This window comes from Lolium rigidum, chromosome 5 (assembly GCF_022539505.1).
Source record: "Lolium rigidum isolate FL_2022 chromosome 5, APGP_CSIRO_Lrig_0.1, whole genome shotgun sequence".
In the NCBI taxonomy this organism is placed as follows: domain Eukaryota; kingdom Viridiplantae; phylum Streptophyta; class Magnoliopsida; order Poales; family Poaceae; genus Lolium; species Lolium rigidum.
The window spans coordinates 203,939,431-203,965,761 of record NC_061512.1 but is presented as its reverse complement, the minus strand read 5'-3'; the positions used below and the strand labels follow the sequence as shown (position 1 = coordinate 203,965,761).

General features: G+C 43.9%; 3 protein-coding genes across 3 annotated transcripts; 1 reads left to right on the top strand and 2 right to left on the bottom strand.

Moving 5' to 3' along the window:
- The first annotated feature begins 8,342 nt into the window (after positions 1-8,342).
- On the top strand, positions 8,343-11,087 carry LOC124654973. Its single transcript, XM_047193945.1, has 2 exons — positions 8,343-8,498; positions 10,224-11,087. Exon 2 carries the CDS (start codon positions 10,232-10,234, stop codon positions 10,925-10,927), a length of 696 nt encoding a protein of 231 aa, XP_047049901.1. The 5' UTR covers positions 8,343-8,498; positions 10,224-10,231; the 3' UTR covers positions 10,928-11,087.
- A 2,742-nt stretch (positions 11,088-13,829) lies between these two features.
- LOC124654486 (STOREKEEPER protein-like) lies at positions 13,830-15,430 on the bottom strand. Its single transcript, XM_047193484.1, has one exon. It carries the CDS (start codon positions 15,428-15,430, stop codon positions 14,075-14,077), a length of 1,356 nt encoding a protein of 451 aa, XP_047049440.1. The 3' UTR covers positions 13,830-14,074.
- Positions 15,431-17,592: 2,162 nt separating this feature from the next.
- LOC124655033 (protein disulfide isomerase-like 2-3) lies at positions 17,593-25,565 on the bottom strand. The gene is made up of 9 exons (XM_047194004.1): positions 25,399-25,565; positions 25,143-25,301; positions 24,359-24,472; positions 23,603-23,778; positions 22,589-22,688; positions 21,241-21,417; positions 21,016-21,161; positions 18,058-18,204; positions 17,593-17,971 (listed from the first exon to the last, which is right to left on the bottom strand). The coding sequence occupies exons 1-9, from the start codon at positions 25,516-25,518 to the stop codon at positions 17,797-17,799; spliced, it is 1,314 nt and encodes a 437-aa protein (XP_047049960.1). The 5' UTR covers positions 25,519-25,565; the 3' UTR covers positions 17,593-17,796.
- Between the last annotated feature and the right edge of the window lie 766 nt (positions 25,566-26,331).

Sequence of the window (26,331 nt, the reverse complement as noted above, 5' to 3'; positions counted from 1 at the left end):
GGAAAGTAGATACGCTTTGGACGTATCAATGTGTCAATCTTCATGTTCTAGCGAACGCAAGTAGAAGTCCAAACTAAAAGACTAGGTACAATCCACATATACACTTCACAACACCCCCTCTCACGTGTGATGGGTGAAGAGAAAGTCAACACGTGAATAGTAGAAGAAAAACAAACATATGAATGAGCATATACACAGACAAAGAGGGGGTAGCAACAATTTTAGGATAAATTGTGAAAGTCAAAACTCGAACTCGATACCCTGGGCTCTAATACCATGTTAAACTTCATGCACTAGCTAATGTAACCAAAAGTCTGAACTGATGTAAAGGGCTAGTGCAATCCACTTATACACTTCACAAAAGCATGCACTTGGAGATGGTAAATCAGGTTTTGGTTAACTGGATGACGTATCAACAATATGGTTATGCGTACCTAAGTTGTAATTCTTAATCGCGATTGCTTTGTACCACCGCTCTAATTTGAGCCTTATTTGCTTCTTGATAGAATTAGTAATACTAACACTAAACATAGCTGTGTCCAGCATCAGATGTAGAGACAGGGATGTTCCTTATGTGACGACCATAATCTCTAACCAGAGAGTTTTCTTGTCCCAAAAAACTTTGAAAAAAATCGAAATGAGGGATCATAATCCTAGGGCCTCCCAATCAATTAATTAAAATCACCTTTTTTATTGTAGAATCTCGTAAGTCACATTTTTACATCTCAAGGGTCACACAAAATGCTCCTAAAGATTAACCAGTGGAAAATAGAAACACTAAATGCCTTCCATCATGTGATTTTGTAGAAAGCGCGAGCTACACTAGACGTAGATAGCTCATGCAAAATTGTCTCTAGAAGGTTGCATCTAGAATTCACATGCCTTCACTGCGCCTCTGGAAAAAGATATGACCAGCTGTGAATTTAATAGGAAGCCATGCAAATAACATGTAAAAAATGAGGGGTTCCAGTATTGTTAAAAAATAAATTGTTTTGTTTGACGGTAGAGGAATGCCGAAAGTAAAATAAATAACTCTCCAGGTAGAACTAGCAAACGGCCAAGGAAAAAATATGGTTGTTAGACTCCTAAAAATCGCAAAAGAGACATTTGCTTCAACCATGCCAATTTCGCTTCGTTAGGTTATCTATAGTATGAATAACTTTGTTAAGAAGAACCACATAAAGATCTTATTCTTCAATGGTACCTTTATAGTTTCCAGATATATTTCCTGGAAAAAAAAGCTCGTGGTCGTTCATCATATCCGTATACATAGATTTTATGAAAAACAAGCCCAATGTAGACATTTTCCACACAGATTTATCTTCGTCATTTTTAAAATCAATCATCATAAGTTGTTTGACCAAATGCAACCAAGATGTCTACTAGTTATGGGTTAAAGCTCTCGATAAATTCAATATTTAAAGGCACTATCAAAATTACATCATCAACACAAACTTTTTTCGTCACACAATATCATAAAGAGATGGGTAATTTTGGGCGGCTTGTGATCCCCCAAGTCAAGTCTCTTTACAAAACCGAGTTTTTTGTATGTCTCCTATTTCAAAATAACTAATAAAGAACTCCTCCTTGACTCCCATTAAACGATTCCAGAATTCAGAGCGAGTAGGTTTTATAGTCACTTGTAACATTATTTTATTGTGGAGGTACTTATTATGTAAGAACTCCTGAGATACACCCTCCACATTTAGGAATTTAAATAAACATTTGTTAAGTAGAATATATTCTTTATTTCTAACACCTCAACCCCTAAACCCTATTGGTCTTTGGGTCTACATATGATATTCTATCTAGTCTCTAAAAACACAGATTTCCAACTTCCTGGATCGGTATGTGGTGCTCACTATGGCACTAGAGGCACGATATTCTCCGGTCTCTGGATGCACACATGAACTTAGAGATAGTAGTTCAGAGTTTATTCAACTGATTTAGATGACATATTAGCAGTATGATTACCAATGCATGGGATGTAATTCTTAATGCTGATTGCCCTGGTCCACCGTTGTAGTTTGAACAATATTTTCCTCTTTTTGATATTTTTTCGATAAAGGGATATTTATTAAAAGAGTGATTTCCACTTTTTACCCCCTAAGATCGATTTTGTGCCACTTTTTACCCAATTTAACAAAAATTTCTCAAAACTACCCATACTTCCTTCCATTTTTACCCTTTTCTATATTTGTTACTTGTTGGTATGCTAAATGGACTGAGATATGATTCAGATTTCAGAGTGACCTTGTTCCTTAATAATTAGCATTCGGAGATATTCAGAAACCAGATATAGAGCCTGTAGGATTTTTTTACATTCAAAAGCTATGCTAGGCACATTTTCGTGGCTTCACTAGAAAAACTACGATTGCAACCAGCAGAGCACAAGGCCATAGCTAGTAGTAGAAAGCCCAAATAACAACTCGATCTCTTGATCCTTAGTTGCTCCAGAGCTATGACCAACAGGTACAACAAACAACACATTCAGAGATGGGATGCTAGTACACCACCGCTGGTGCTCTGCTTCCCCATGAAACAACGCTGGAGCATGTTACCTTAGCACCCGTGACACAGCTGTCATATAGGATGCAGTCATTGCTCGTACCAACGGGTCGCCCCCACCGGTGCTCCGCCTCCGCACGAAGTCCTTGCCCACCCTGTCCAAATTCTCGTCCTACAACCTCTCCGTAGCTAGGCTCCTTCGGCTTCGTGTGCTTATCTCCCAAACAAAGGAATGGGGCATCCGATTCAGCACCGGCCGCTGCGGCCGAATCCCTAGCATAGGGAGAGGGGAAATGGCAAAGGAGTGGTCTGGCTCGACCCGTAGGAACGGTGAGTTGGTTCCAGGCTTCGGCTAACATCTGCGATCAGGTCCGGTTGATCACACCTGAACTAAACCATCTCGGCTCAGCTAAAAAAATCTAACTATGACATGCCATGATTTGGCCTGAGATTGGAACCGAATAGGACAAAATATAGAAAAAGGTAGAAAATGGAAGGAAGTACGTTAAATGGGGTAGTTTTGAGGATTTTTTGTTAAATTGGGTAACAAGTGGCACAAAATTGATCTTAGGGGGTAAAAAAATGGAATTCACTCTTATTAAAATAATAAGCTTATCACGCTGATACAATTCCTAGGAGCTTACACATGACCTGTTCATAGCTAGGATGTGCACCACCGCACAACAAAATCAAAATACAATTTTTTTACTACAAGTATTTGGAAAAATCTTAGAAAATGCCTATGGCGCGTAGACTACCTTGCTATCCATGTGTGGTTAAAATATCCCTCGTCGCCCACTCTAACCATGAACAGACCTTCATAAACATGTGTTTGTTCGCCGTAAGCTTAAGAGATAATCATGAACATAGCAAATGGGTAAACTGGTATAAGACTCTCAAGCAATAAGAAATCGTACGTTAAAAATCAGATAATTTCTAGATAGCCAAAACGACCAAATATAAGCAAACACTATCATTCTAATGAGAATTATATACGTGCAGGGCCTGTATACGTGTGATCTATTTAACGTAATCAGATCTATACTTCTTATAAAGCAAAACCCCACTAACTGCAATTAATGTTAGTATATCTCTACATGCAAGCCATCCACATCATCTATTTCATTAGCCAATCAAATATTCATGTTATCTCCACTAACATTCATTATTGATGTATCCTTGCATGCAAGGTATCTGTGTCGCCATTTTTTGATTAAAATGTCCACGTAGCTAATTTATAGCCATCAAATATAAAAAAAATGTGAATTAAATTTAGCATCTCAACTATTTTGACCAATTGAATATTGCATACTTCTATAGACAATTCATATTACATATGTATTATACCATTTCATTTAGATAATATAATTTCTTAGAAGATTCCCGCTGCAACGCGTGGGGTATCCTTCTAGTAATGGTAATGCTTGTGGCAATTCTTATGGTAATTCCTACAGCAATAATAAAAGTGCACCCTCTGATTTTGAAGTCATGCTTAAGGATTTTATTAGTAAACAAACCGCTTTTAATAAAACTGTTGAGGAAAAGCTTGGCAAAATTGATATTCTTGCTTCTAAAGTTGAAGCCTTGCTCATGATGTTGATATTTTTAAATTAAACGTGTTGCCTCATGATGCTAAAGAAAGTAAAACTTTGTCATTCAAGTTAGAATTGATGAAAATGTTAGGATGTTGGCGGAATTGCATGCTAGGTGGGAAAGGAAAGATGAAATTGCTAGAATGAATAATTTGACTAAAATTTATACCATCACCACCACCAGTAGTAATGAAGTATCAAATGCTAGCCACACTCCTACTATTAATGGTAAAATAAATGGTGTAGGAAAAAAGTCTCCACTCCTTCTACAAAATTGCCTAGAACCACTGAAACTGTTTCTGATAAGTGTGCTGAAATTTTTTGTAGTACGGGAGACAAGAGTCGTCTTACTTTTGATAATAATGAGTTTGATTTTGATGATTGCAATATCTCTGAAGAAATTAAGTTCTTACAAAAGTTTGTTAGAAGTTCTAATGCTAGTGCTATAAATATGGCTTTTGCAAAGCACATTATAAATGCTCTTATGCAAATTATAGAGGAGAAATTAAAACGTGAAGCCTCTATTTCTAAAAAGTTAGAAGATGGCTGGGATTCCATCATTAAGATGAAAATAGATAGCTTTGATTGCAATGTTTTATGTGATATTGGTGCAAGTATTTCTGTTATGCCTAGAAAAATCTTTGATATACTTGAATTGCCACCGTTGGAATAATGTTATTTGAATGTTCATCTTGTTCCAAGTATGTGCAATGCTACATGGCTGGTACAAATTAGAAGCCACATGGATGATTGACCATGTAGAACGAGTGTGAATGTTCATTACAAAAAATAAGTGCTAAGTTGTCTTGTCATTGTCGAAAAATCTGCACCATAAATTTCCATGCCAATTGCATCTTGCCAGGTTATGCTTGCTAATGATTACATCTTTATGAAGATACCACACAAATTCTTTTATTTTTATCGGTGCAACTATTTTCTAGATTTTTTTTATGTTATTATCAACTGACACTTCTTAACGAACGAGTGCTATGAACATGGAATCCACCAAAGTTTTGACATTCTAATGTACATATCACTCGTTCATCCACTGAAATTCATCATACCCTTGCGATAATTGAACAAATGCTAAGCGCCCAATATGAGCGTTCCATGCCACAGTCATCGGCCCAACTTAACTTTGCATGAACGTCATATTTGGTGGAGATATCTCCAAAACTATGAAGATAGTGACACTCTTGTGACGAAAGATATTGTACAAAAATAGATATTGTTTCCGAAGAGTGGTATTTCCTAACCACTTATCCTCCCATATAATCTCTAATAGTAGAAAAAGGGCATTCTAGCCTCCATGAAAAAAAAAAACATAATCTCTAAACGGAGAGTTTTCTTGTAGAAAACTTCATGGAAAATTCAGATAATTTCAGTCCAGATGAGTACCTAGGCGTAGTTTTCAGCAAGCTGTTTGGCTGAGATACCATGGGCTGGTTTAAATTTGCGTCCTGCGAGCGCATGGAGCGGGACGGCTGACTAAAACACCCGGCGATAACTGGACAACGTGGAAGGATCCCAATCGTCGGAAGGCTGTGCCCCAGGTTGGCAGCAATTATGGGTTCATGATGCCGCTGTGATTGAGGCCGCTGCCGTGGACGAGAGTGGAGAGCCACTGGAAAAAAGCTGATTCCTCGGGCAAACGCAGAAGATCCCCACTCCCCATGACAAGCCATTCAAGGCGAGTTAACTCCCGTATGGGTCTTGTTTGTTTCTCACCCATCAACACCATGCATCTACCCAGCTATCACCAGCTCGATCGTGCAACCTGATGCAAGCGGTTACTACTGTTTCCTTCCTCTCATGCTACTAGAGCCTAGAGGTAACCGTATGGTATGGCTTTGTTTTTCAAACAGTAGAAATTTCTTCAAGTAATGTACTCCCTCTGATTTATAAGTGTCGTGACTTTAATTTAAATTGGAGAGAATATGTTTAATCAATTAACAAGGCCGGGCCAGCAAAACGTGAACTCTTCTTGTTTTCCACAGATGAGTAAAAGACTCGGAAAGGGATCCCAAAGAATTCACTAGCAAAAACTATTAATCTCAGTGAGTTGGGTACAAGTACCTACCAGCTATCTATAGTACAATCCTGACACCAAAATAAAACCATGTCGCCGCTGTGACTGACATGACCCTCAAACCAATTTTAAGTCTCGAGTCAGGTATATGGTCTTCCCTGTTGAGCAGTACCATGCAAGTTATGACTACACATCAATGGAAGGAGTGAATGCCGTACAGAAACGGAACCACGCAACACAAGTGTACTGCAAAGCTGTTACAGTCTCGGCATGCACGAGTACTACTTCCTCCATATACACGTTTATTAGGTATAATACCCACTTAGAGAAAAATAACCATTAATTTAGTCAATAAAATATTATAAGATACCTTATGAGTCTGGAGGCTTAAATTCCAAAACCTGGCGAAAATCATTAAGGACAAAGAAATTTATCCGTACCAACTGCTGGCATACATATGAATTGGACCTAGCTACAGCCGAGAACCCGTAGTCCCAGGGGGGACTACTCACAAACCATCATGGAGTCGAAGTGGAGTCGATGGAGATGGCTCCGAGGGTCAATCCCCGTTTCGGCAGGGTGCCGAAACAGGAACTTCTGACCCCCGAAACTTGTCTGGACGATGGTGGTGGTGACGGAACTTTTCGTGGATGGAGGATGGATTGTTTAGAATTTTCGTCAGAGGCAAATTATAGACGGAAGGGCGAGGTCGGTGGGTGCCAGGTGGCCCCACAATACCCCTAGGCGCGGGCCAAGGCCAGGTCGCGCCTAGGGTTGGTCTGGCCGGCTCCTGGCCCCCCTTCGTCTCTCCTCTGGACTCCGTTTTCGTTTCGGTCAAATAGCAACTTTGGCTTTTGTTTCGTCCAATTTCGAGAATATTTCATGTACACCTTTTCTGAAATACAAAACAGCAGAAAACAGGAAACTTGCACTCTGGCATCTTATCAATATGTTAGTTCCGGAAAATGCATAAAAATGCCACGAAGTGTAAACAAAACATATTGGAATCGGTGTAAAACAACCATGGAGCATCAAAAATTATAGATACATTTGCGACGTATCATGCCGCTCGCACCTCGTGGCCCCTCTCGCGTAATTCTTCCGCTCACGGCTTTTCTTCGAGTGAAAAACTGATCAGATATTTTTCCCTTAAATTTTTGCGATCCAGAAAGTTCTGAAACAAATAAAATACGAAAAGGGAGGTTTATGCCTCCTAGGAATTAAATACCAAAGAATGAGACTTTGTAGGAAAGTCCCGGAAATCATCTAAAAATGCATAAATAACAATGTATGAAGGCAAATAACAATGAAAACTAACCCTATATGTAGCAATAATGATGATGCAAAATGCACGTATCAGAAGGTTGTTTGCCTCTTTTTAAACACTACCATGGTGGCGGCAGAGGAAGGTTAGAATTGTAATGTTACTTCTTGCAAGGGATCTATGTCTCGTGTGGTGACCATATGTGTAATTTCTGTAAATAGATTGTCTAATAAAAAAGCACCGAGAAGACACCCCAAAAATCCTCCCCCTCGCTCGCTCCTTTGGGGCCGGCCCAACGCCCATGAATGGTTATTTTCCAGTTTTTTCATATTAATTTTACTTTTTGAAAAAGCTCTAGATTTGAAACTTTTCAGATTTTGAAAAAAATTCGTATCTGAAAAAAGTTTGGATTACAAAAATGTATAAATTTAAAAATATTCAAATTTAAAAATTGTTTAAAGCTGAAAAATGTTCAAATTGAACAATTGTTCAGCTTTTCAAAAGGTTTAAATTTGAAAAATATTCAAAAGTGTGAAAATTTTAAATGTGAAAATGTTCAAATTAAAAAATATTCAGAATTTCAATTAATAAAAGATAGAATGAGGGAAGAGCAAAAAAACGAAAAACCGAACTAAAAAAATCCTAAAACCAGAATACCAGACACTTGGGCCGGCACCCGATGCACTCTTGCGGGTGTTAATACACCCGGCAGCGGGCTGATAAATAGGGCTTTATGTTGTTTCATTGATCTGCCGGCCTATCACAGCTGCCCACTGGATCGGGCTGCCCGGTACGTGATCTCAATGGCCCATGATACCACGTTACTAGGCCGTGGGAGGTTCTGCCAAGCCCGTCTCGTCTCCCACGTCGCTCCAGAGGTCAAAGCCACTACTAGCACCACCACCAAGGCCCTAACCACCACATCGCTCGCAGCCGAGCCGACCGGCTCAAAAGCGCCACCACCGCGCGCCGTAGCCCCAACCAAATTCCCAGACGCTCCATCTCCACCCTCCTCCCCGGAGGCCACACCTCCTCCCCCTCGCCGCCGCTTCCGCCCCCGCCGAGGAGCCTTTCCTCTCCGCCCCGAGGAATCGAGGAACGGGCGGTCAGTTTTCGAATCTCCCCGGCTGTGCTCGAATCCGCCTTTACATATCACCGCCAAAGTTTTTCCTGTTGCCGATTATAGATGAAACCCTAGCCTCCCTCTTTGTCGGCGTCGCCAGTCGATCTGCTTCGGCCGAACCAAGGGACCCGTCGCATCTAGTGTTTCTTTTCGTTTATTTTCAAACGGGCGTCCTGTTTCTTGCAGATGCGTTACCTGAGGTTTCCTCAGGTTTAGATTTTAGGGTGCTGTTTTATCCCCCAATGTCCAACAGCATGCTTATATTTGACACCCTGAACTTCCCATCTACTACAAATTGTAAATTACAGGGTTTTGCGATTTTTTACACTATGTTCCTGATGATGTTAGCCATGTAGATTTTCATACTAGTAATTTTCTTCTTTTAGAAGAGTCTATTTGAGGTGTCAGGTGGGATCCCGCAAAGATCCTGCTTCTAGTTCATCTTGTAATTTCTAGTTCAAAATTTAGGGCTAAATTTAAACTACAAATGTCTGGATGAACTAAAAGTTGGGACTTTGGCGGGATCCCGTTTGCATCTCTAAGCCTATTTCCTTACTGCATAATTTTGAGTTTACTCTTTGCTGTCCACGTACCTACAAGTTCCAGCTCATTCACGCATATATCCATCATTTAGACACGCTTGTAGGTTTTTTTTTACACTATGTTCCTGAGTCCTGATGTTGGTAGCCATGTAGATTTTCTGGTAAATTTCATCTTTTAGAAGAGTTTGTTTAAGATGTTATTGGGGGTCCCCCAAAGATCCCGCTTCTAGTTCATCTTGTCATTTCTAGTTCAAAATTTAGGGCTAAATTTAAACTAGAAATGTCAGGATGAACTAAAAGTGGGACTTTGGCAGGACCCGTTTGCATCTCTAAGACTGTTTCCTTACTGTATGATTTTGAGTTTACTCTTTTCTGTCCGCGTACCTACAAGTTCCAGCGCATTCACGTATATATCCATCATTTAGGCACGCTGAACTGAGCGAAGGTGTGAGGGAATTCATCGTTATCTTATATATTTGATCTGGTTATAATTTCACATCTGCAATAACAGTCACACTAGTTATCTTTCTCTTGGACTGCTAGGAGCATCAAAGTTTCCCTTTTACAATCTTTATGTGGTAACCACAGTTGCAAATTTATATCTGTTGCAAAGAGGCCAAGTACATCTGATACTCTGTTTAATTCTCTGGTAAATCTTATCGTTAGCTTACAATGTCCAGTTGAACTTGTTCTGACTAAAGCAAATGATTCAAGTTTTAGCAGCAACTTGCTCCCTTAATTGTCATCAACATATATATGCTGCTGGATTTCTTGTAACAGTTCGAGATTCTTGTTAACTTGAGAATGAACGCAAAACATGTGTGATAAGGTGAATTAGCTTGAATCACAATGTGTAAGAAAAATATCAGGGTATAACAGCAAAAGTGGGTGGCATCAGCCATTTAATTTCTTCACGGCATCTTGTGTTTCCCTTTCATATATCAACCAGCAACCGGACTCTAGTTCCTCTTTTTTTACATCAATGTCTAGCTCCTTTTCTTTATAAGAATGAAGCAAAAGTGGTCTTTAAAAATACCCTTTCAAGAGATCCTACAGTCAGCTGGTTCCTTTGATTTTTATTTGTGCACTGGACAAAGTGGATTTTCTTGTATTAGATTGTGCAAGACCTAAATATACTGAGCACGTTTATATTGCTTTCTTGCAGTCTTCGAGATGGCAAAAAATTCAAGGAACATGAAATATTCATCTCGTGAGCTCAGGTCAGCACGTCATTTGAGGCCCTCCAGCCATTGTAGTTTCAAGAGAGTTGCTAGCCAGGTGCCAACATTAGCAGCAACTGAGAAATGTGCGTGGAAAGATGCGATCTGCCCAGTTTGCATTGAATGCCCACATGATGCTGTGCTCCTACTCTGTTCATCTCATGACAAAGGCTGCCGTCCATATGTATGTGGAACCGACTTCCTTCACTCAAATTGTCTTGAGCAGCTAATGGAGTCATGCAGAAGCCCAGGAAGCTGTGATGATCCAGGCTCAGTAGAGCTCAAATGCCCGCTTTGCCGTGGTGAGGTTAAGGGATATACACTTGTTGAGCCTGCCCGGGAGCAGCTGAACCGAAACAGGAGGAGCTGCATGCAAGACAGCTGCTCATACATCGGTTCATACAGACAACTCTGCAAGCATACACGAAAGAAGCATCCTTCGGCGAAGCCTCGTGCTGTAGACCCTCTGCATACTTACAAATGGAGGCGACTTTTATTCAGAACCTCAGTGGAAGATATGATCTGCGCGACCAGTTCGACGCTCCTCCAAAGGTTATTGTCTCTCATGTTGCAGTATGAGGAGCTCATGTCTACTCGTTGGCCTGGAGATGATCACATTGGTGCTACCTTCAACTTTGCTGGTCTGTAATCTCTCAGTCGCTTGCTGAAACTTGAGAATTTGGCGTGCTGTTATTGTTAGTGCAACCCTTGCTGGATTCCATGGCTTGGTCTCTGTGGATACAGAAGTTGAGACCTCAGGAAGTATTAGTAACCTATGCTCAGAAGAAACATAAAAGGTTTTGAGGGATTTAACACTCTTGATAAAGTGTGGAATAGCTTGAAGTTTGTTGAAAGTTTATGTCATCCCATTTTGTATTGTGTGATGCACTGTTCTCGTGCATCCATGTTGCATTGTATGACATAACAGTTTCTTCTGAAATATGCAATTCGACTTGCTCTAGTCTTCTACTTTCTAAGAAAACGCCCATATACACTGACTTTTTAGTTATCTTTATCTTGACATGAAATAAGCTACGTACTTTATTAAAACTGAAATAAAGTTTGGGACCATCTCAGTACCAAGTTCGTAATGTCCACCTGAACCAAACTTCTATATAACATTCCACAGGATTGATTGACATAACAGGCACCTGATGATTCCGATTCAACTTATTGTTTGTAATCCTTTTTTTCCATGAACATGGGCATATAATTATTGGCTGATAAGGCCAATATTTGGGAAAATTTGGAGTTATGAGAGATGTTTTTGTATGTAGATAGATGTAATTATATATGTAAAACTTCATTGAATTTTGTGGGATGCATCTTCTACTCCTAACCAATTAGTTTGATGAACAGCCGAGAACCTGTGGACAAGATGGAAATGAGGCTTAAATGCATGCTTGACAGGGCCGGTGCTGGTTACGTATCTTTTGGGGCTTGTATGTTGCTGGATCCTGCTGATCCAGTTGCGATAGTCCCTTTCTAAACATTCTGTAATTCGTAAAAATGCACTTTGTGGGGCTTTTGGAACTGTTTTTTCCTCCTCAAATTCGTTTCGGCAGCACATAGATGGCTGTTATCTGGTGATTGTTGGTAGTCGTCCGGCCTTTCGATCGTTTGAAAAAAAATCATTGAATTAATTAGCCAATGTATATATGATGAACTTCATCATGTTACATTATGATTTGATGACTAACTTTTGCATCTCTTCATCAAACCGTCAAATGTTGGAATTATACAAGTACTATTATGTTATATTACATGTATTTGTTCTGGAAAGTCGCATGGACAAACTAAGTAGACAAATGTAAACATTGTATACCGACTAGCAACCATTCAAATATATGTTGCACGAAATATGTATAAACGTTTTCACCTAGAAAAGGCACCAATAGGAGCACCAACCTGGTAGAATTTGCATCGAGCGGTGAGAATTAATAGACTAGCTATGCAATATAATGTGATTCCTGTGCGAGTGATACATGGTTCCAACTTATTTTCTCATCCAGTTGTTTCTTTGCTTGTGAATGTTCTGAATTGATTGGATCTAAGATAAACTACATATTATCTGACAACTTGTCAGGTATCCTATACTGAGTTTTTTTTGGGGGTATTATACGGAGTATCTTTTAAGCTAAACTCTGAACCCACTGTTCCTCATAAACTCTGATCAGCCTGATCCCAGCATCTATGTTTAAAAGAAGTTAAGATCATAGCCTTTGTCACGGCACCATGCTCTGTGCCCACTGGAGAATCATACACCGCACACTGAAAGCTAGTGTATGATTTAGCCAACTTCGGTCAGATGCGCTGTACAAGTTTGCACATAGATTCGGATTCTCCAGTTCAGTTCAGACTGAACTTTCGCCTGTCTGTGTTTCTCGAAAAAACTGAACTTTCGCCTCAGCCTGCATCCAGCGAACGACGCACAAAGACCACTCAGCAATGAACAAAAAACTTCTGTCTGAGCAGCAAATACGATCAGGAGATAAGGCAGCACAATTGATCTCATCTCTGGAACTTGAACCCAACTCATCATCTATTTTTATTTATGATGTTGGACTGAACATGATCATGGTTTACCACACACAACATATTGAGCCGCCACATCACAACCTCAAGAACATTATGACAGTGCAAAAAAACTATGATAGGTTGACAAAAGAACAATTAAAGTAAATCCTGGAGACCAGGATCGCCTGCTGTACACAAATCACTAGCATGCAACATAAGTGAGGAGAACTGTGAAAGGACAGCAACAAGGTTCATCAAGGAACCACTTGCAGAAGCACCCAGAACAAAGGCAGAATCATGAACATATATCACAATCAACAAATGTAACCATCATCAGGTATACTTCAGACTATTCCCACATAGAATCCATCCCCAAGAGGCCAATAATGTGCTCTCCGATGAAAGCCCTAGCAAATCCTGTTAAAGCTAATCTTACTTTTGACCATCAACAGCAATAGCAAACCAAAACATACCATCCTATTTGATTAAAGTCAATAGGCAGGCTTTAAAGAACAGATGGTAAGAGCAATTTTATGACAAACCTAAGAGGTCCTGAACTATGCACCCTGAATAATGTGAAATACTACTGGTGCCAATGTGCACTTCTAAGTATTAATGCCCTAAACCCGTGGGACATGTTACAATAAACACAACTAGCTAGCCAATGTTTCATGACTTTAATGAGGAACTCACATTTATCACTGCATAACTTCTAATCAGCAAAAGTACCCTTGAACTAATCAATAACTTGCAATAAAAGGGACTATATCATTCTTCAACTTGTGTTGAAAATCAGGCAGTGGAGTTACACATGTTTATAAATGCCAATTATAAGAAACCTAAAAAAGAAAAAGGAAATGCATACATTAACCCTAACTAAGCAAAATAAGATGAACCTTCAGCATCTTCACAAGATCATAAGCCAGCTCTATGCTGCAAACAGTTTGCTAAGACAGTAGCACCTGATCTTGACCTGTTTGGTGATATATTGAGAACACCCAACCCAAGAAAAATATATGCCACAGACCCTGATATAAAATAGACACGATCGATATAGTATATAAAGCACAAGTTAGCACCTAATAAGAATCACAAAAATACAAGGATCCATGGAAAATAACAAGGAGAAACCACCACTCCTTGTTCTATGCCTAGTTTCAATAGCTTGTCCACGGGAGTAAGTAATTAACCACATAAACCCCTATCTAGAACGGAAAAGAGACTGATTTGATTCCCCCCTTTCAACAGTTTGGTGCTCACCATGGATCAGCCCCATTGCTCAGTCGGCCCTCTCGAGGGCATCGAGCACCATCCTCACCGTATCCTTCATGAGGTCCATCCGGCGCAGCTGCTGTCTGATCTCCGTCAGCCTGAACTTCCTGAGCTTCTCCTCCATCACCTGCGCTTTCGACCCCTCGAGCACCTCGAACGCCTTCTTGAACGCGGCGCCGCTCGGGTGCTCCCTGGCCAGCTCCTCGACGGTCTCCCACAGGTAGGGGTACGCGTCCTTGCCCTTCTCGAAGTCGGTCTTGGTCCTGCTGTTGGGAGGAGGTAGAGCAGGCCTGCGTTGGATGCTGTGCCCGTTCGCCATGGCGATCGGCATCAGCTTGCGGTTCTTGATGCGGTAGCGGTCGTCCCGGCCGCTGTCCATACCGTCGTCGTCGTCGTCGCTGTTTTCGGTAGCTGGTAGCTCCTCGCTGTCCCCGTCACCGGCAGCAATGTCGTAGTCGTCGCCGGCAGTGCTGCCGGTCCTGGTGCCCCATACCTTCTTTGCGTGTTCGTAGATGCTTCGGTCGTGCGGCGTGTGCAGCTCCTGGTCGCGCCCGTTCTTGGCGCGGGTGGCGAGCAGCTGGTACTTCTGCTTGAGTCGTCGCACCTTGTCGCTGAGCTGCGTGGTGGAGACCTTGACGCTGAGGTGGGCGCGGATGTGGCCGTGCAGCTTGCCGATGTCGTTGGTGGAGCCGGGCAGCACGCCGCTCTTGGCGCGGTAGGTGGCGAGGCCGCGCAGGATGACGAGCTCGTCGTCGGGGCTCCAGAGCCGGGCCGGGCGCTTCTCGGAGGAGGGTGGGGGTGGGGGGGCCGGCACGGCGGCGCTGCGGGGCCGCTTGGCCCCGCCGCGGCGCGGCGGGTCCATGGGGCGGGAGCTGATGGGCTTCACGATGGCGGCCTCGGCGCGCGGGTTGTGGCGCGCGGATGGGCGGGGCGGGGAGGGGGTGTTGTGGGAGTCGGAGTCGGAGTCGGCGCCGGCCGCCGGGTCGAGGTCCGTGTCGAAGCCGGCGGCCGCGTGCGAGTCGTACGAGTCGGAGTTGATGCCCGGGGAGCGCGGCCGGGGCTTGGGGGAGGGCGCGGCGGGGCGCGGCGCGGGGCGGCGGCGGCGGGCGGCGGCGGAGGAGTCGGAGTAGGAGCCCCCCGAGTCGGATCTGGCCGGGGCGGAGTCGGCGGGCGCCGAGGGCGCGGCGGCGGCGGCGGCGGCGGAGGAGGACTTAGGGTTAGGGTTGGGCGGCGGCGTCTTGGAGGGGTCGGTGTCGGAGGGTGGGTGGTTGTGGTGGTGGGGCGCGTCGGCCTCGGCGTCGGATGCGTCGGACGCGGATCCCGACGCCGCCGCCGCCGCCGCGGCCGGGCGCTTGGGTGCCATGCGGAGCGGGGGCGGGAGCGGGAGCGGCGGGGCGGGGACAAGGTGCGCTCTGGCCTCGGGTACCTCGCGGTGCTGCTGGTGGTGGTGCTGATGATGCTCTGGCTGGTAACGCGGCGGCTCTTGGCTGGGTATCTGTATCGGCGATATTTTTTATGGCAGGGCAGGGCACTGGGCGCGGCGCGGTGCGGAGCGTGCGATGGTGTCGAGTCGTTGGGTGCGTGGGGAAGGTATGGTGGGCGTGCTTGATTGGCACCGCGCACGGCGTGGTGGGTGGGCGCCGAGTGCCGACCCGTGCCGGCGTCCCGTGCGTGCGGTGCCAATGCCAATGCCAATGCCAACGCCAGGGCCTGCCCTGGCGGGCGGCACCCAGCAGTCCCGATTCCTAACGGAAAGGGATTTTTTTCCCTCGGAAATCCACAACTAATCTAAACATACTAAAAATTACTTTTTTTGCGAGCGAAAGAAATTGTATTACTCAAACAATAGCATTACGATCTCCAAGGATGAGCTCCATGATCTCATCCGGCCCAGAACCAAGCGATACAGCTCTAGTATCATAAACTCTACCAAATCTAGCTAAACCATCACTAGCCTTATTTTCAGACCGAGAGATTTTGACAAACTCCACCTGATGGCCGCCCAAGCACAACGACCTAACCTCGAACACAAGGTGACCTAAGCTAAATATATCCCTACTCTTACAGAGGATCATCTTCACCAAAACAGCACTGTCCGTTTCAACAATGATCGGGTCTTGGGGTTGCTGCAGAGCAAGGGCAATGCCTTGCATGCACATCCCTAGCTCCGCCTCCAACGCCGAACCGCAGTGATAGAGGGACCGGCAGGCTGAGGAGACGATCCTTCCCTCCGCATCTCTGAGAATCATGCCAGCACCTGCACCGCCCTCCTGCTCTATCAATGATCCATCAACGTTGAGCTTGACCGTGCCAGTGCGAGACTTCTCCCACCCTATGTCCAGCTTCGGCTGTCTCTTTACCGCTTCCACCCGGACATGACTCCCTGGCTGCTCCTTCTGCATGGGCTGCTTCCCTTTCAAGATCTCTTCGGTTCGATAGCTTCCAAAGATTGTCCAAATAAAAATTACTTTTTATAGTTTGTTGGATTAAGTAGCGAAGATTACAAACACTAGTGCGAGCCGAAGGTGTGCTGCCTTCCCAGCCTCTCCCTCCCTAGACCTGTGAAAAAGTTTGTCATAGCCAAAGGTGTGCCGACGTTCCGTGCATGCGGTGCCAACGCCTGGCGGGCGGCACCCAGCAGTCCCCGATTCCTAACGAAAAAAGATCTTTTTTTTCTCGAAAATCCACTATCGTAGTATAAAAACTTTCAAAACTAATAAAAAGTACAAATAAATTCTTGGATAACCAAGAAGAATTGAAACTTCCTACCAGCGAGAGGCCATGATCGCCCGCGCCTCCAAGACCCCATAGCCACCGAGGCTGGGTTGACCGGCGACATAGCCGATAAGAGAAACGAAACCCTAGATTAGTTACTTTTTTGATAGCTTAATGGAAAATGATTTGCCATCTCACTCAGAAACAAACAAAAAAGTAACGCAAGATGACTTCGATGCCACCGGAAGGGACACGAATTTCTGAAGATTTTAAACTAGTTCATGCAAATTCATCTACTCCAATTATGTGCAGTTTTGCCGTCTTGGTCCCGTTCCACTATCGACCCAGACATGGCGAGACGGGAGCCGTGGAGTGAGAGCAGAGTGCATTAAATAAGCAGCAAAAGCACGTGCAACCCAGGCTTAAATAAATAACTAGTCGCTTTCCCAAACAGCACGAGTCTTCAGTCACAAGATAAATCTGCCTGCCTGCCACATAATTCTCCGGAGGCACAGCGGTACTCCCTACAACGGATCGAGACCGGAGTACATAAAGCTCCCAACGATCATGTCACTCATGTACTACGAACAACCAGTAGAAAAGGCACGTGGAACCCCAGGCGACAGGAAATACTGCTCGATGCTGGACAAAAACGCATGCTTTCGCTCGCAAAGCTGACGCCTGGCGAAGTGGACGGGTCGGGCAGAACGCCCATTTATGCCAATCATCTCCGCAGCAGGACAAACGCCAATGATTTGAGCCGTACCTACCCAGTAAATCCTGTGTCATCCGCATCATCAACAATAACTATGAACAGGCATTCAACCCAGAATCGATTTTATTTCAGGGACAAAAACACCACGTCTTGCTTGCACGTCGAAGTTTTCTACTATCACAAAAGGTGTCCCGTCCAAATCGTACAGCAGTAATTCAGAGCAAGTGAAGCATTAGTGTTCCTCAGATTTACAGTCTGGCTACTCGACGCTAAGATCGTTTCACAACCATCAGGGGGGATCACAACTCGTCCTTCGGCGTAGAGTCGTCGCCCATGAGGTCCTCAAGCGAGAACTCGTCCTCTTCGATGATCTCTCCGTCCTTGCCGTCCCATGGTTCCGACTGGACAACCGTGAGGGCACCGTCGACGGGGAGGATGCCCCTTCCGCCTTTCCCTGCCTCCTTCACGAACTCGCTGCAGGTGATAGACATTTTTCTGTCAGTCGTCTGCCTAAAGAACCTGATGCAACGATCAGTATGGATAAGCACAGGTGGGCTTACGTGATTTCCGCGAGCTGGAAGGCACTACGGAGAGGAGCGTATGCGCCTTTCTTCACGGTCAGAGCAACCATGGCTGGATAGCCGTAACCACCAACTCCAACTTGCTTCTCCAGATCAGCTTGCTTGCCAGCGCCTGCCCAGACAAAACTGCAAGGAAAATGCTATGTTGGCTCAGGACGGGCCATCGCAAGAACAAATAATACTCGTAGTATTTTAACACAGAATGCTTGAATTAGACCCAACCCCTTGCTTCCAGATTTGATTGGCTTATGTAGTTCAGAAATGACAGCCCTAGTTTTCTGTTCAAGGCGAAGGAGTCTGATCTGACCGTTTTTCTTTTCCAAGAGTACGCCAAAGACGTACCTTATCTTTATCTTTATAGAAGGTAGAGGTTTGAATACAAGAAGGCTATCACCCGTACCACGAACTCCACACCAGCTGAACCAAGTCAGCCACCAACGACATAACAACAAAGACACGAAAGAACCTATCCTAAGCTAAACGACAAAACCGCGTCTCGACAGACACTAGAAACCACCAAAGAACGATAACTCCAAGAGGGCTCTCCTTATCAACGCACCATGAAAGGAGAACATGGCGGGACTCGGTCGGCCCCGAGAAGGCACCGTCTTGGAGTTGCCAGCTATGGCGTGCATAGCGCTCCTGCAGCCAACCTCGGACAGCGGGGAGCACCGGAAGAAAGCACCAGGACCATCATGCCGTGTCTCTAAACGTGAAACTCCCAACAGAGGAACGACGTCGAGGACACCGCCATCGCGCCGATCCGAAGGACCTAGGCTTTCGCCCGGAGACAACAACCAAAAACAGGCGAGAGCGCGGGAGACACCGACACACCACGGCGACGCCTCCAATGAGGGACACGACACCCGCGGGAGCCGTCGCTGCCGGCCCAACAAGTCAGGCAGGTCTTTCGACCGTATTGCCGCTCGACTCCGCGCCTCCGAGCTTTGGGGCAAACCTGTCCAAAGAGAAACACACCGCCGCCACCGCAGCTCCTCGAAACACACCGCCGCCACCGCAGCTCCTCGACATCATCGTTGCAAAAAGCCATGGTCTCCAGCACGACGGCACGAACTACCAGCTCCAGCCTCCACAAGAACAACGCAGCAACTCCCCATCACCTCCGGCAAGAGCCAGGCCGTCTCCGGCACACCCGCTCCAGGTACAGCCAACAGACAACCCGGCCCAAAAAAAACCCAGATCTGGCCCGAGAGGCCCAGATCGAGCCCGCCCGAACCTCCACCTCTCACGCCGGCGCAACCCGGGAGGTATCCCCGCTCGTCCTCCTCACGGAGGCAGACGGCCGACACACCAGGGCACTCCGCCCTGGCAAGGCGTCCTCCGCACCGCCGCCCCCAAGAAAGAAGCGTGCGTCTCTGCATCCCGGCCACCCCGCCGCGCCACGCCGACGCCACCGGGGACCATGCGCTCATCCCCAGCACAGGAGCGGCGGTTGATGCGCAGGGCACTCCACCCTGGCCGCGCATCCTCCACACCGCCTCCCCCGAGATGGGCACTAGCGCCTCTGCCACCCGGCTGCCCCGCCGCGCCCTCCCTTTCCCCTCCTTGCTGCCTGCCCGGTCGAGGGCTAGAGCTCATCCTCGAGATCCGCCGTGCGTCGGCGACGACCTCCGAGAACCACGCCGCCGACCGCTCCACACACCCAAGCCACCCGCGCCGCCCCGGAGATGTCTCCTCCCGCGCGAGAGGAACCCGTCGAGGGCGCGCCGAGAACCACGCCGCTGATCTGACCGTTTAAAGATATGGTTTTTCAACACAGGAATGATTGGATTAGACCCACCCCCTGTTGTAGACTTGATTGCATATGTAATTTAGAAATGTCAGCCTTATATATACAGTGGCTTGCATGCTTCAGCAAAGGAGTTCTGAATAAGATCGTGCACATGGCTCTTTAATTGCCAAGAGCATGACAAGCTTGTGAGCTCATCTGTGATTGTAATTTTTTATGGTACTAATTATTTAGGTAATAGTAGCATTTTGGTGTTGTAAACATGATTTCCAAAGCAGTAGAAGTGCACTGCACTTATTTCGTGAAGTGGCAGCAAGAAGGTATCCTCCCTAATTGGTGCCAGGCCTCAATCAGGTAGCTTTTATTTCCATTTCTTGAAGGAAATTCCATTCTTTCAATCCTGTTTCTTTGTGAAATCTATTTATGCATTGTCCAAGCAATGTATGTGTCTTAATATCTGAGAAGAATCTTTTTTATGCATGGAACTCCTTTCAATCAGGTGTGAACCTGAGCCTGTGTCATCATTCAGCGATGCTGCTAGCCATTGATCTTTGTGCTGGTGTAACAGTACATGGAAACAACTAAAAACACTACTCGGACTAGATGGGAAATCTCCTAGTTAGTGAGCTGTTAATTAACTTAAAGCTTTAATAAATTGCTAGGTGGATAAGTGTATCGCTATGATTGGCTATAAGTCTCAGAATTCAAGTTACACTATGCTGGAAAACAAGCTAATATAAGAGAACCAGTAGCTTAATTGATATCTCAACGTATGAGTGATCTGTTATTGTAAAATGCTCATAGAAAATAAATGCGGTTGAATTGTTATGGTGTCTGCCTACTTGTAGTTTGTATTTGCAGTTTAGATGATGTTTTATGAATCCTCAGTTCATTTGATTTCCAATTCAATAAAATTGTAATTGTGTGATAAGATGATAATTAGCCGATGCCCAAGGTGGAGTATCCATCAAATTTTGCCATCTCTACAGTTATGACACCCCTAGTTCTGTCCATGCCCAAGGCACCTGATCTGACCGTTTAAGGTACTTGAAATACAAACATGATGTTTCCAACTTAGCAATAGTAAGATTTGTTGGTTAGAAACTGTGTGTTTTTTGCAAAGAGCCATGAGAGGGAAAAATAGTAGTAGTATGTGAAATTTAAGTAATAGTTCAGTTGACACTTGCCTGTATGGACTCTTCTTAAATTTCTCGGCAACAGATAGTAGCAGTTCAAGGTATTTGTTTCTCCCTTCTGCCTTTGAGTCCAAGATGTCTGGAAGGAAAGATACAAAGCAAATGGCAGCAGAAGCACACTTCTCTTCCATTACATCCTAAAGAAAGCAAACCTAACATCAGAACATCAATTATTCACTGTGTGATCTGCAGAAATTCTTAATATTAAAGGCTTACCGAGCTAGTCAACTCATGAACTTCAGGTGGTGCAGAGTTGGCTTCCAACTGCTCCAAAGCGAAAGACTCAATGGCAGATGCAACTCTAGCTCCCTGGTAGGGGAGCGGGCTCTCCTTGTCAGCACCAAATACCAAAATAGTTGGAAAGCCTTCAACCTTGTACTTGCTCATCAGGGACTGCAAAATTCAGAAGTCAAATAATATACTTGCATAGGTACATGGAAAAGAAGCTTAAAGCAGATTAGTGGCACATCCATACATGCTTTCAAAATGCCAGGTTTCAACTCCAGCTATACTGATACACTACCTAGAACATTTCGATAATTCATTCAAACTTGTAACTAACTTGATTCTTCTGATAAACCATTTTCAAAATTATTGTGATATCATTTCATCATGTTAAAGTGACACCTAAAACAAAATCTAGGCGGCATCTAAATCAAATGGCTCATGGATAAGTTAGCCCATTGAAGCTTTCCTCGGCAAAACTTCCAACAGAATCATATTTATGCACTAGCATGGAACTCCGGCATTTGTGCGATCTGCAAATTTGTATATGTTACCCAGAGCGATAATGCTAAGTTAACTTTTATGATAAAACTGCAATAAAAGATCCTTCATTCCCATGCTAGTGATCACAAGAATGTCAAAAACTCAGCAAGAAGATCAAACTAAATACTTCATCCATGTATAGAAGGCCTTTATTCGATACGTATGATGCATGCTCCACAGCTATGATCCTATGTGTTGGTAACTTGGTATCCAAGATTGTTGTGTAATCTAATTAGCGTGAATAACTAGATCACAATCTCCATTTTCTCTTCGCCTTGGTAATCCAGATTGGTAAGAGGTGATATACATGGATGGAAAGAAAATTAGTAGTAGCTGCATTTTTCAATTGTGAGCAATTTTATGAAACGGAATTGCTAATTTTCAACCAGCTGAGTATTAACTTAGTGCTCAATCAAGTCCTACATCGTTGGATTTGCTCTGGGGTTTGTGCACTATGGGTTTGGGTTGCAACTGAGATTTTTTCAGTTGCAAGTGGGGTTGCAACTGAAAAAAGTTCCATACCATCAGATTTGCTTCGTGATTCGCGCTAGTCGTGATTCGATGATGTCACCTGACTGACAACTAAGCTGATTCTCATCCGACTGAGGATTAGTCACATCCTTATGAAAATAATTTTCCTTTTCAGTACAAAGTACAGATTGATTATGCATTGTTAAATTTAACTTTAATATTGGCTTGGGATATATATTTTTTCTTAATGCAGGGATGCATATAGATCACCAAGTAATACCAAAAGATAAAAATGAAAAATGAGAATATAATCCAAAGGGCATACCTTATCAGAGTCACAATCAACATGGCCTAGTTTCACTTGGCCCTTTAAGTTCTTCGCAGCCCTTTTCCATTCAGGAGCCAATTTCTTGCAGTGTCCACACCTTGGTAAGAGAAACAATACAGTTGATGAGCCAAAAAGTGTATTCAGTTAACAGGATTTAAGTTTTAATAGACAAGTAGCACAATATGGGTTATCAAAAGTCAAATACATCACCAAACAAATGAATTAAATTCGAAATTCTGATAGCATATATAAGAGCACTAGATGATACTACCTTTGTTCAAAAAAAGGCGTATAAATTTAGTTAAAAGTCAAAGCTTACTAAGTTCGAACAAAGATATACAAGAAATGACAACATTTACAATGCTGAATAAATGCATTATGAAACCATATATTACGGTGGATCTATTGATATTGTATTATAGAGGTTTATTTTTTCTCTATAAACTTGATCAAACTTGCACAATGTTGACTTCTAGCGTAATTTATATGCCTTATATTTGGAACGGACGGATTACTAGACAGAGCTTCAACATAGGAACAAAATCAAGCATGATATGATTACCATGGAAAACCTTATCTCTATTGGCAAAGGATAAAAGGGATGCATCCTTACTTATAACATCATGTGAGCTCGGTCTAGTTAAAAGTAGGCCTCAAATATGTTGACCAACATCACGAACTCAAATCTTTTATAATTTGTTTATAATTCACACATCTGAGGCCATATAGTTTACAAAGAATGTGCTAGAATATACCTAACATATATGGAGTAGTAAATAAGAGATGATGAATCATCCACAATTATAGTTTGGTTATAATTCACACTTCTGGAACCATATAGTTTACCAAGAATGTTCTAGAATATAACTAACATATACGGAGTAATAAATGAGAGATGATTAACCGTGTACAATTATGTGTATATCCTCTTAATTTGGAGAAATAGCTACATCTGGTATCGACTAAAGAATCAAGTAACATGATGAGCAATAAAGGTACTGAGCTACATACCACGGTGCAAAGAACTCCACAATCCAAAGATCTTTACTTTTGATGACAAGTTCATCAAAGTTACTCGAATTCAATTCTACTGATTCACTTTTTTCAGTTTTCTTCTCACTTGAACTGCCAGAGGTTTTGCCACTTGAAGCCTTACCATCCAATCTATCTCTGAGAAGAGCCTTTACCTGTATATCACAAAACAAACAGATATTTTCCCTTGTACTGAAAGTGGAAGCTCGCATATTTTGCAACATGACTGACAAATTCGAAAAAAAATACAAGATAAAAACGAATATTGTCGATTCGTAGCAAGTAAAATTGATGGCTGATAAACAATTAAATTAGAATACATGACCAATTTGAAGCATGAAGCAGGGTTCATTTAAAACATAGAAGGCAGCTACAATAAGAGTAATTACAGATATTTCAGAGCAGGGTAAGAACTAAGAAGCATTGTTGCATGCTATGCTATGCAGTATGACTGCCTCAAAGCCATTAGGAGCGGTAAGCAGCAAAATAGAGCGGCTACCCAATACAGCATTTTCAGCCAACAGGAATAGGGGCACTTGTTTGTCCTAGTACTACATCTTGTAAGATCAGATAATCTAAGAAAATGGATTTACATACTTATGGAGTAGCATAGGAAACATCACATTACAAGAATAATTTATTTGTGCAACATGAGCAAATGCAATTGATAATACATCAGACAAACTAATGGAAGTAAATAAATTTGGAAGATGAATAGGGTTTGCTGCAACAAACCTGTGACAGAGCAAAATTTGCAATTGACTTTACGTCTCTGCCTCCTGCATAATCCACTGGTGGCTTACCAGGGAGAAATACTTTTATGGTTGGAAATCCTTGGATCCCATATTGCTGCAAAAAATGACACATGCATCATAAGCTGTATTAGTAACATTCCGTAAAATTGCCTACAGATTGTCATTATGGGAGCCCCTAGAATTGTGTTATTGTCAATAATTAAGCCTAGGAACTGCTTAACAAGTGAAACAGAAGATCAGCTAGCTACTACCAGCGAGAATGCCACCATTTGCCTTAAAGTTGCACGATCCATTGGCTTCCAGCGTTTTTAGTACATACTTATCCATTTCTAGCTTGTTCAGTTGTCCAATTCAACTTGGAAAACAAACAACACATCAATTGTAATCAAGTAGGAGGATCCCAGAGCAGTTTTAGCAAAAAAACAAGTCCCGGTTCCTGCTAAATTGTGTTTTCCTTCGGCAAAATTCAAATACCATCACTATAGAGACAAGCATCGAAGAACCTTGCTGGAATTTACTGTCTGAAACTATAATTCCCCACTACAAGTGTTTTGGTATTGAAATTGTTACTTCCTCAGGTTTTCTATCCAACAAATTTGTACGGCCGATGCAACACACCAGTAAAAAGCAGTTATCCCCTAATAAACGATAACATTAATGTGATATCCCTACAAGTGATGCCGAGATCACACCAGAAACCAAGCAGATCAGCACACACATCTGGAGTGCAGTCAGATCAAAAGGAAACGAGAGGCCGTGCTCACCTGCGCGAGCTCCTTATGCGCGTCGGCGTCGAGCGCGGCGATTGTGGCGACGCCCTTGAGGACGCCGGCGGCCTTCTCCCAAGTGGGCGTCAGCTGCTTGCAGTGCCCGCACCAGGGCGCGTAGAACTCCACCAGCACCACCCCGTTCGCATTCAGCACCTGCGCACAAGCGAATGGAGACACGCCCCTCAGGCTCAGAGAGGATCTCAAATGGGAGGAGAGCCGATCTGGGGCAGGAGCAGAGGAGAAGCGGGACCTTCTTGAAGTTGCTGGGGCTGAGCTGGAGGACCGGGGAGCCGGCGGAGTAGAGTGCGGCGGCCGGGGAGGCCGCGGCGGCGACGAGGAGGAGGAGGGCGGCGAGGAAGGCCGGACGCATGGCGGATTCGAGAAGCTTCTGGTTGCCGGGGCGTGGTGGTAGATGGTGGCGATCGGCTGCTGACCGGGGCCGGCGGTGGTGGTGCGGATTTAAGTTTGCACGCGAGGAGGAGACGAACGCGTGTGCGGACCAATGGATGGCCTCCACGTGTGCCGTTCTGCCACGTAGGACTGGCTTCGCTTCCTTGGCGTGACAGGATTGGTGGAGGGGCCGTTGTCCGGTCGCCAAGTGGTGGACTAGGTGCACCGTTCTCCGGAAGCACTAGGTTCGCCGCTATACGCCGCATAAAGCATTTTCTAGCTATACCCCACGCATATGGGCCTCGTGCGTGTTAGTGGGCTTGGAAACCATGTCCTGTTTTACACATAAGATGTTGCATATACTAGACCTTCAGGAATATACAGCGAAAAGGTGTCATAAAATAAATAAATTAATTAATACGAGTATTGCACTAAAAGTAATGTCTTCGCAAATACAAACACAACTATCCTAGTTTGTTTGAGGAAATTGGATTATTCTTTCCACACCCCGAAGAAGATATGATCGAGAATCCCGTCCTAGGAAACCCTCGACTCAAGATCTAGGCCACAATCCCAATCAATTTACGGATCCATTCAAATACAGATTTATGTGCATGCACACACTTTCTAGGTCTTATGGAAAACATATTTTTAAGTTTATAAAATAATAGAAAAACACGTACACAAGTTTTGAGTCGAGACTTACCCAAGAAATTTTCTATCGAAGACTATGTTTACCCAAAAGGACAAACTAAGTTTGGTAAATTCATAGAGCATTGTCCCAATGTGACGC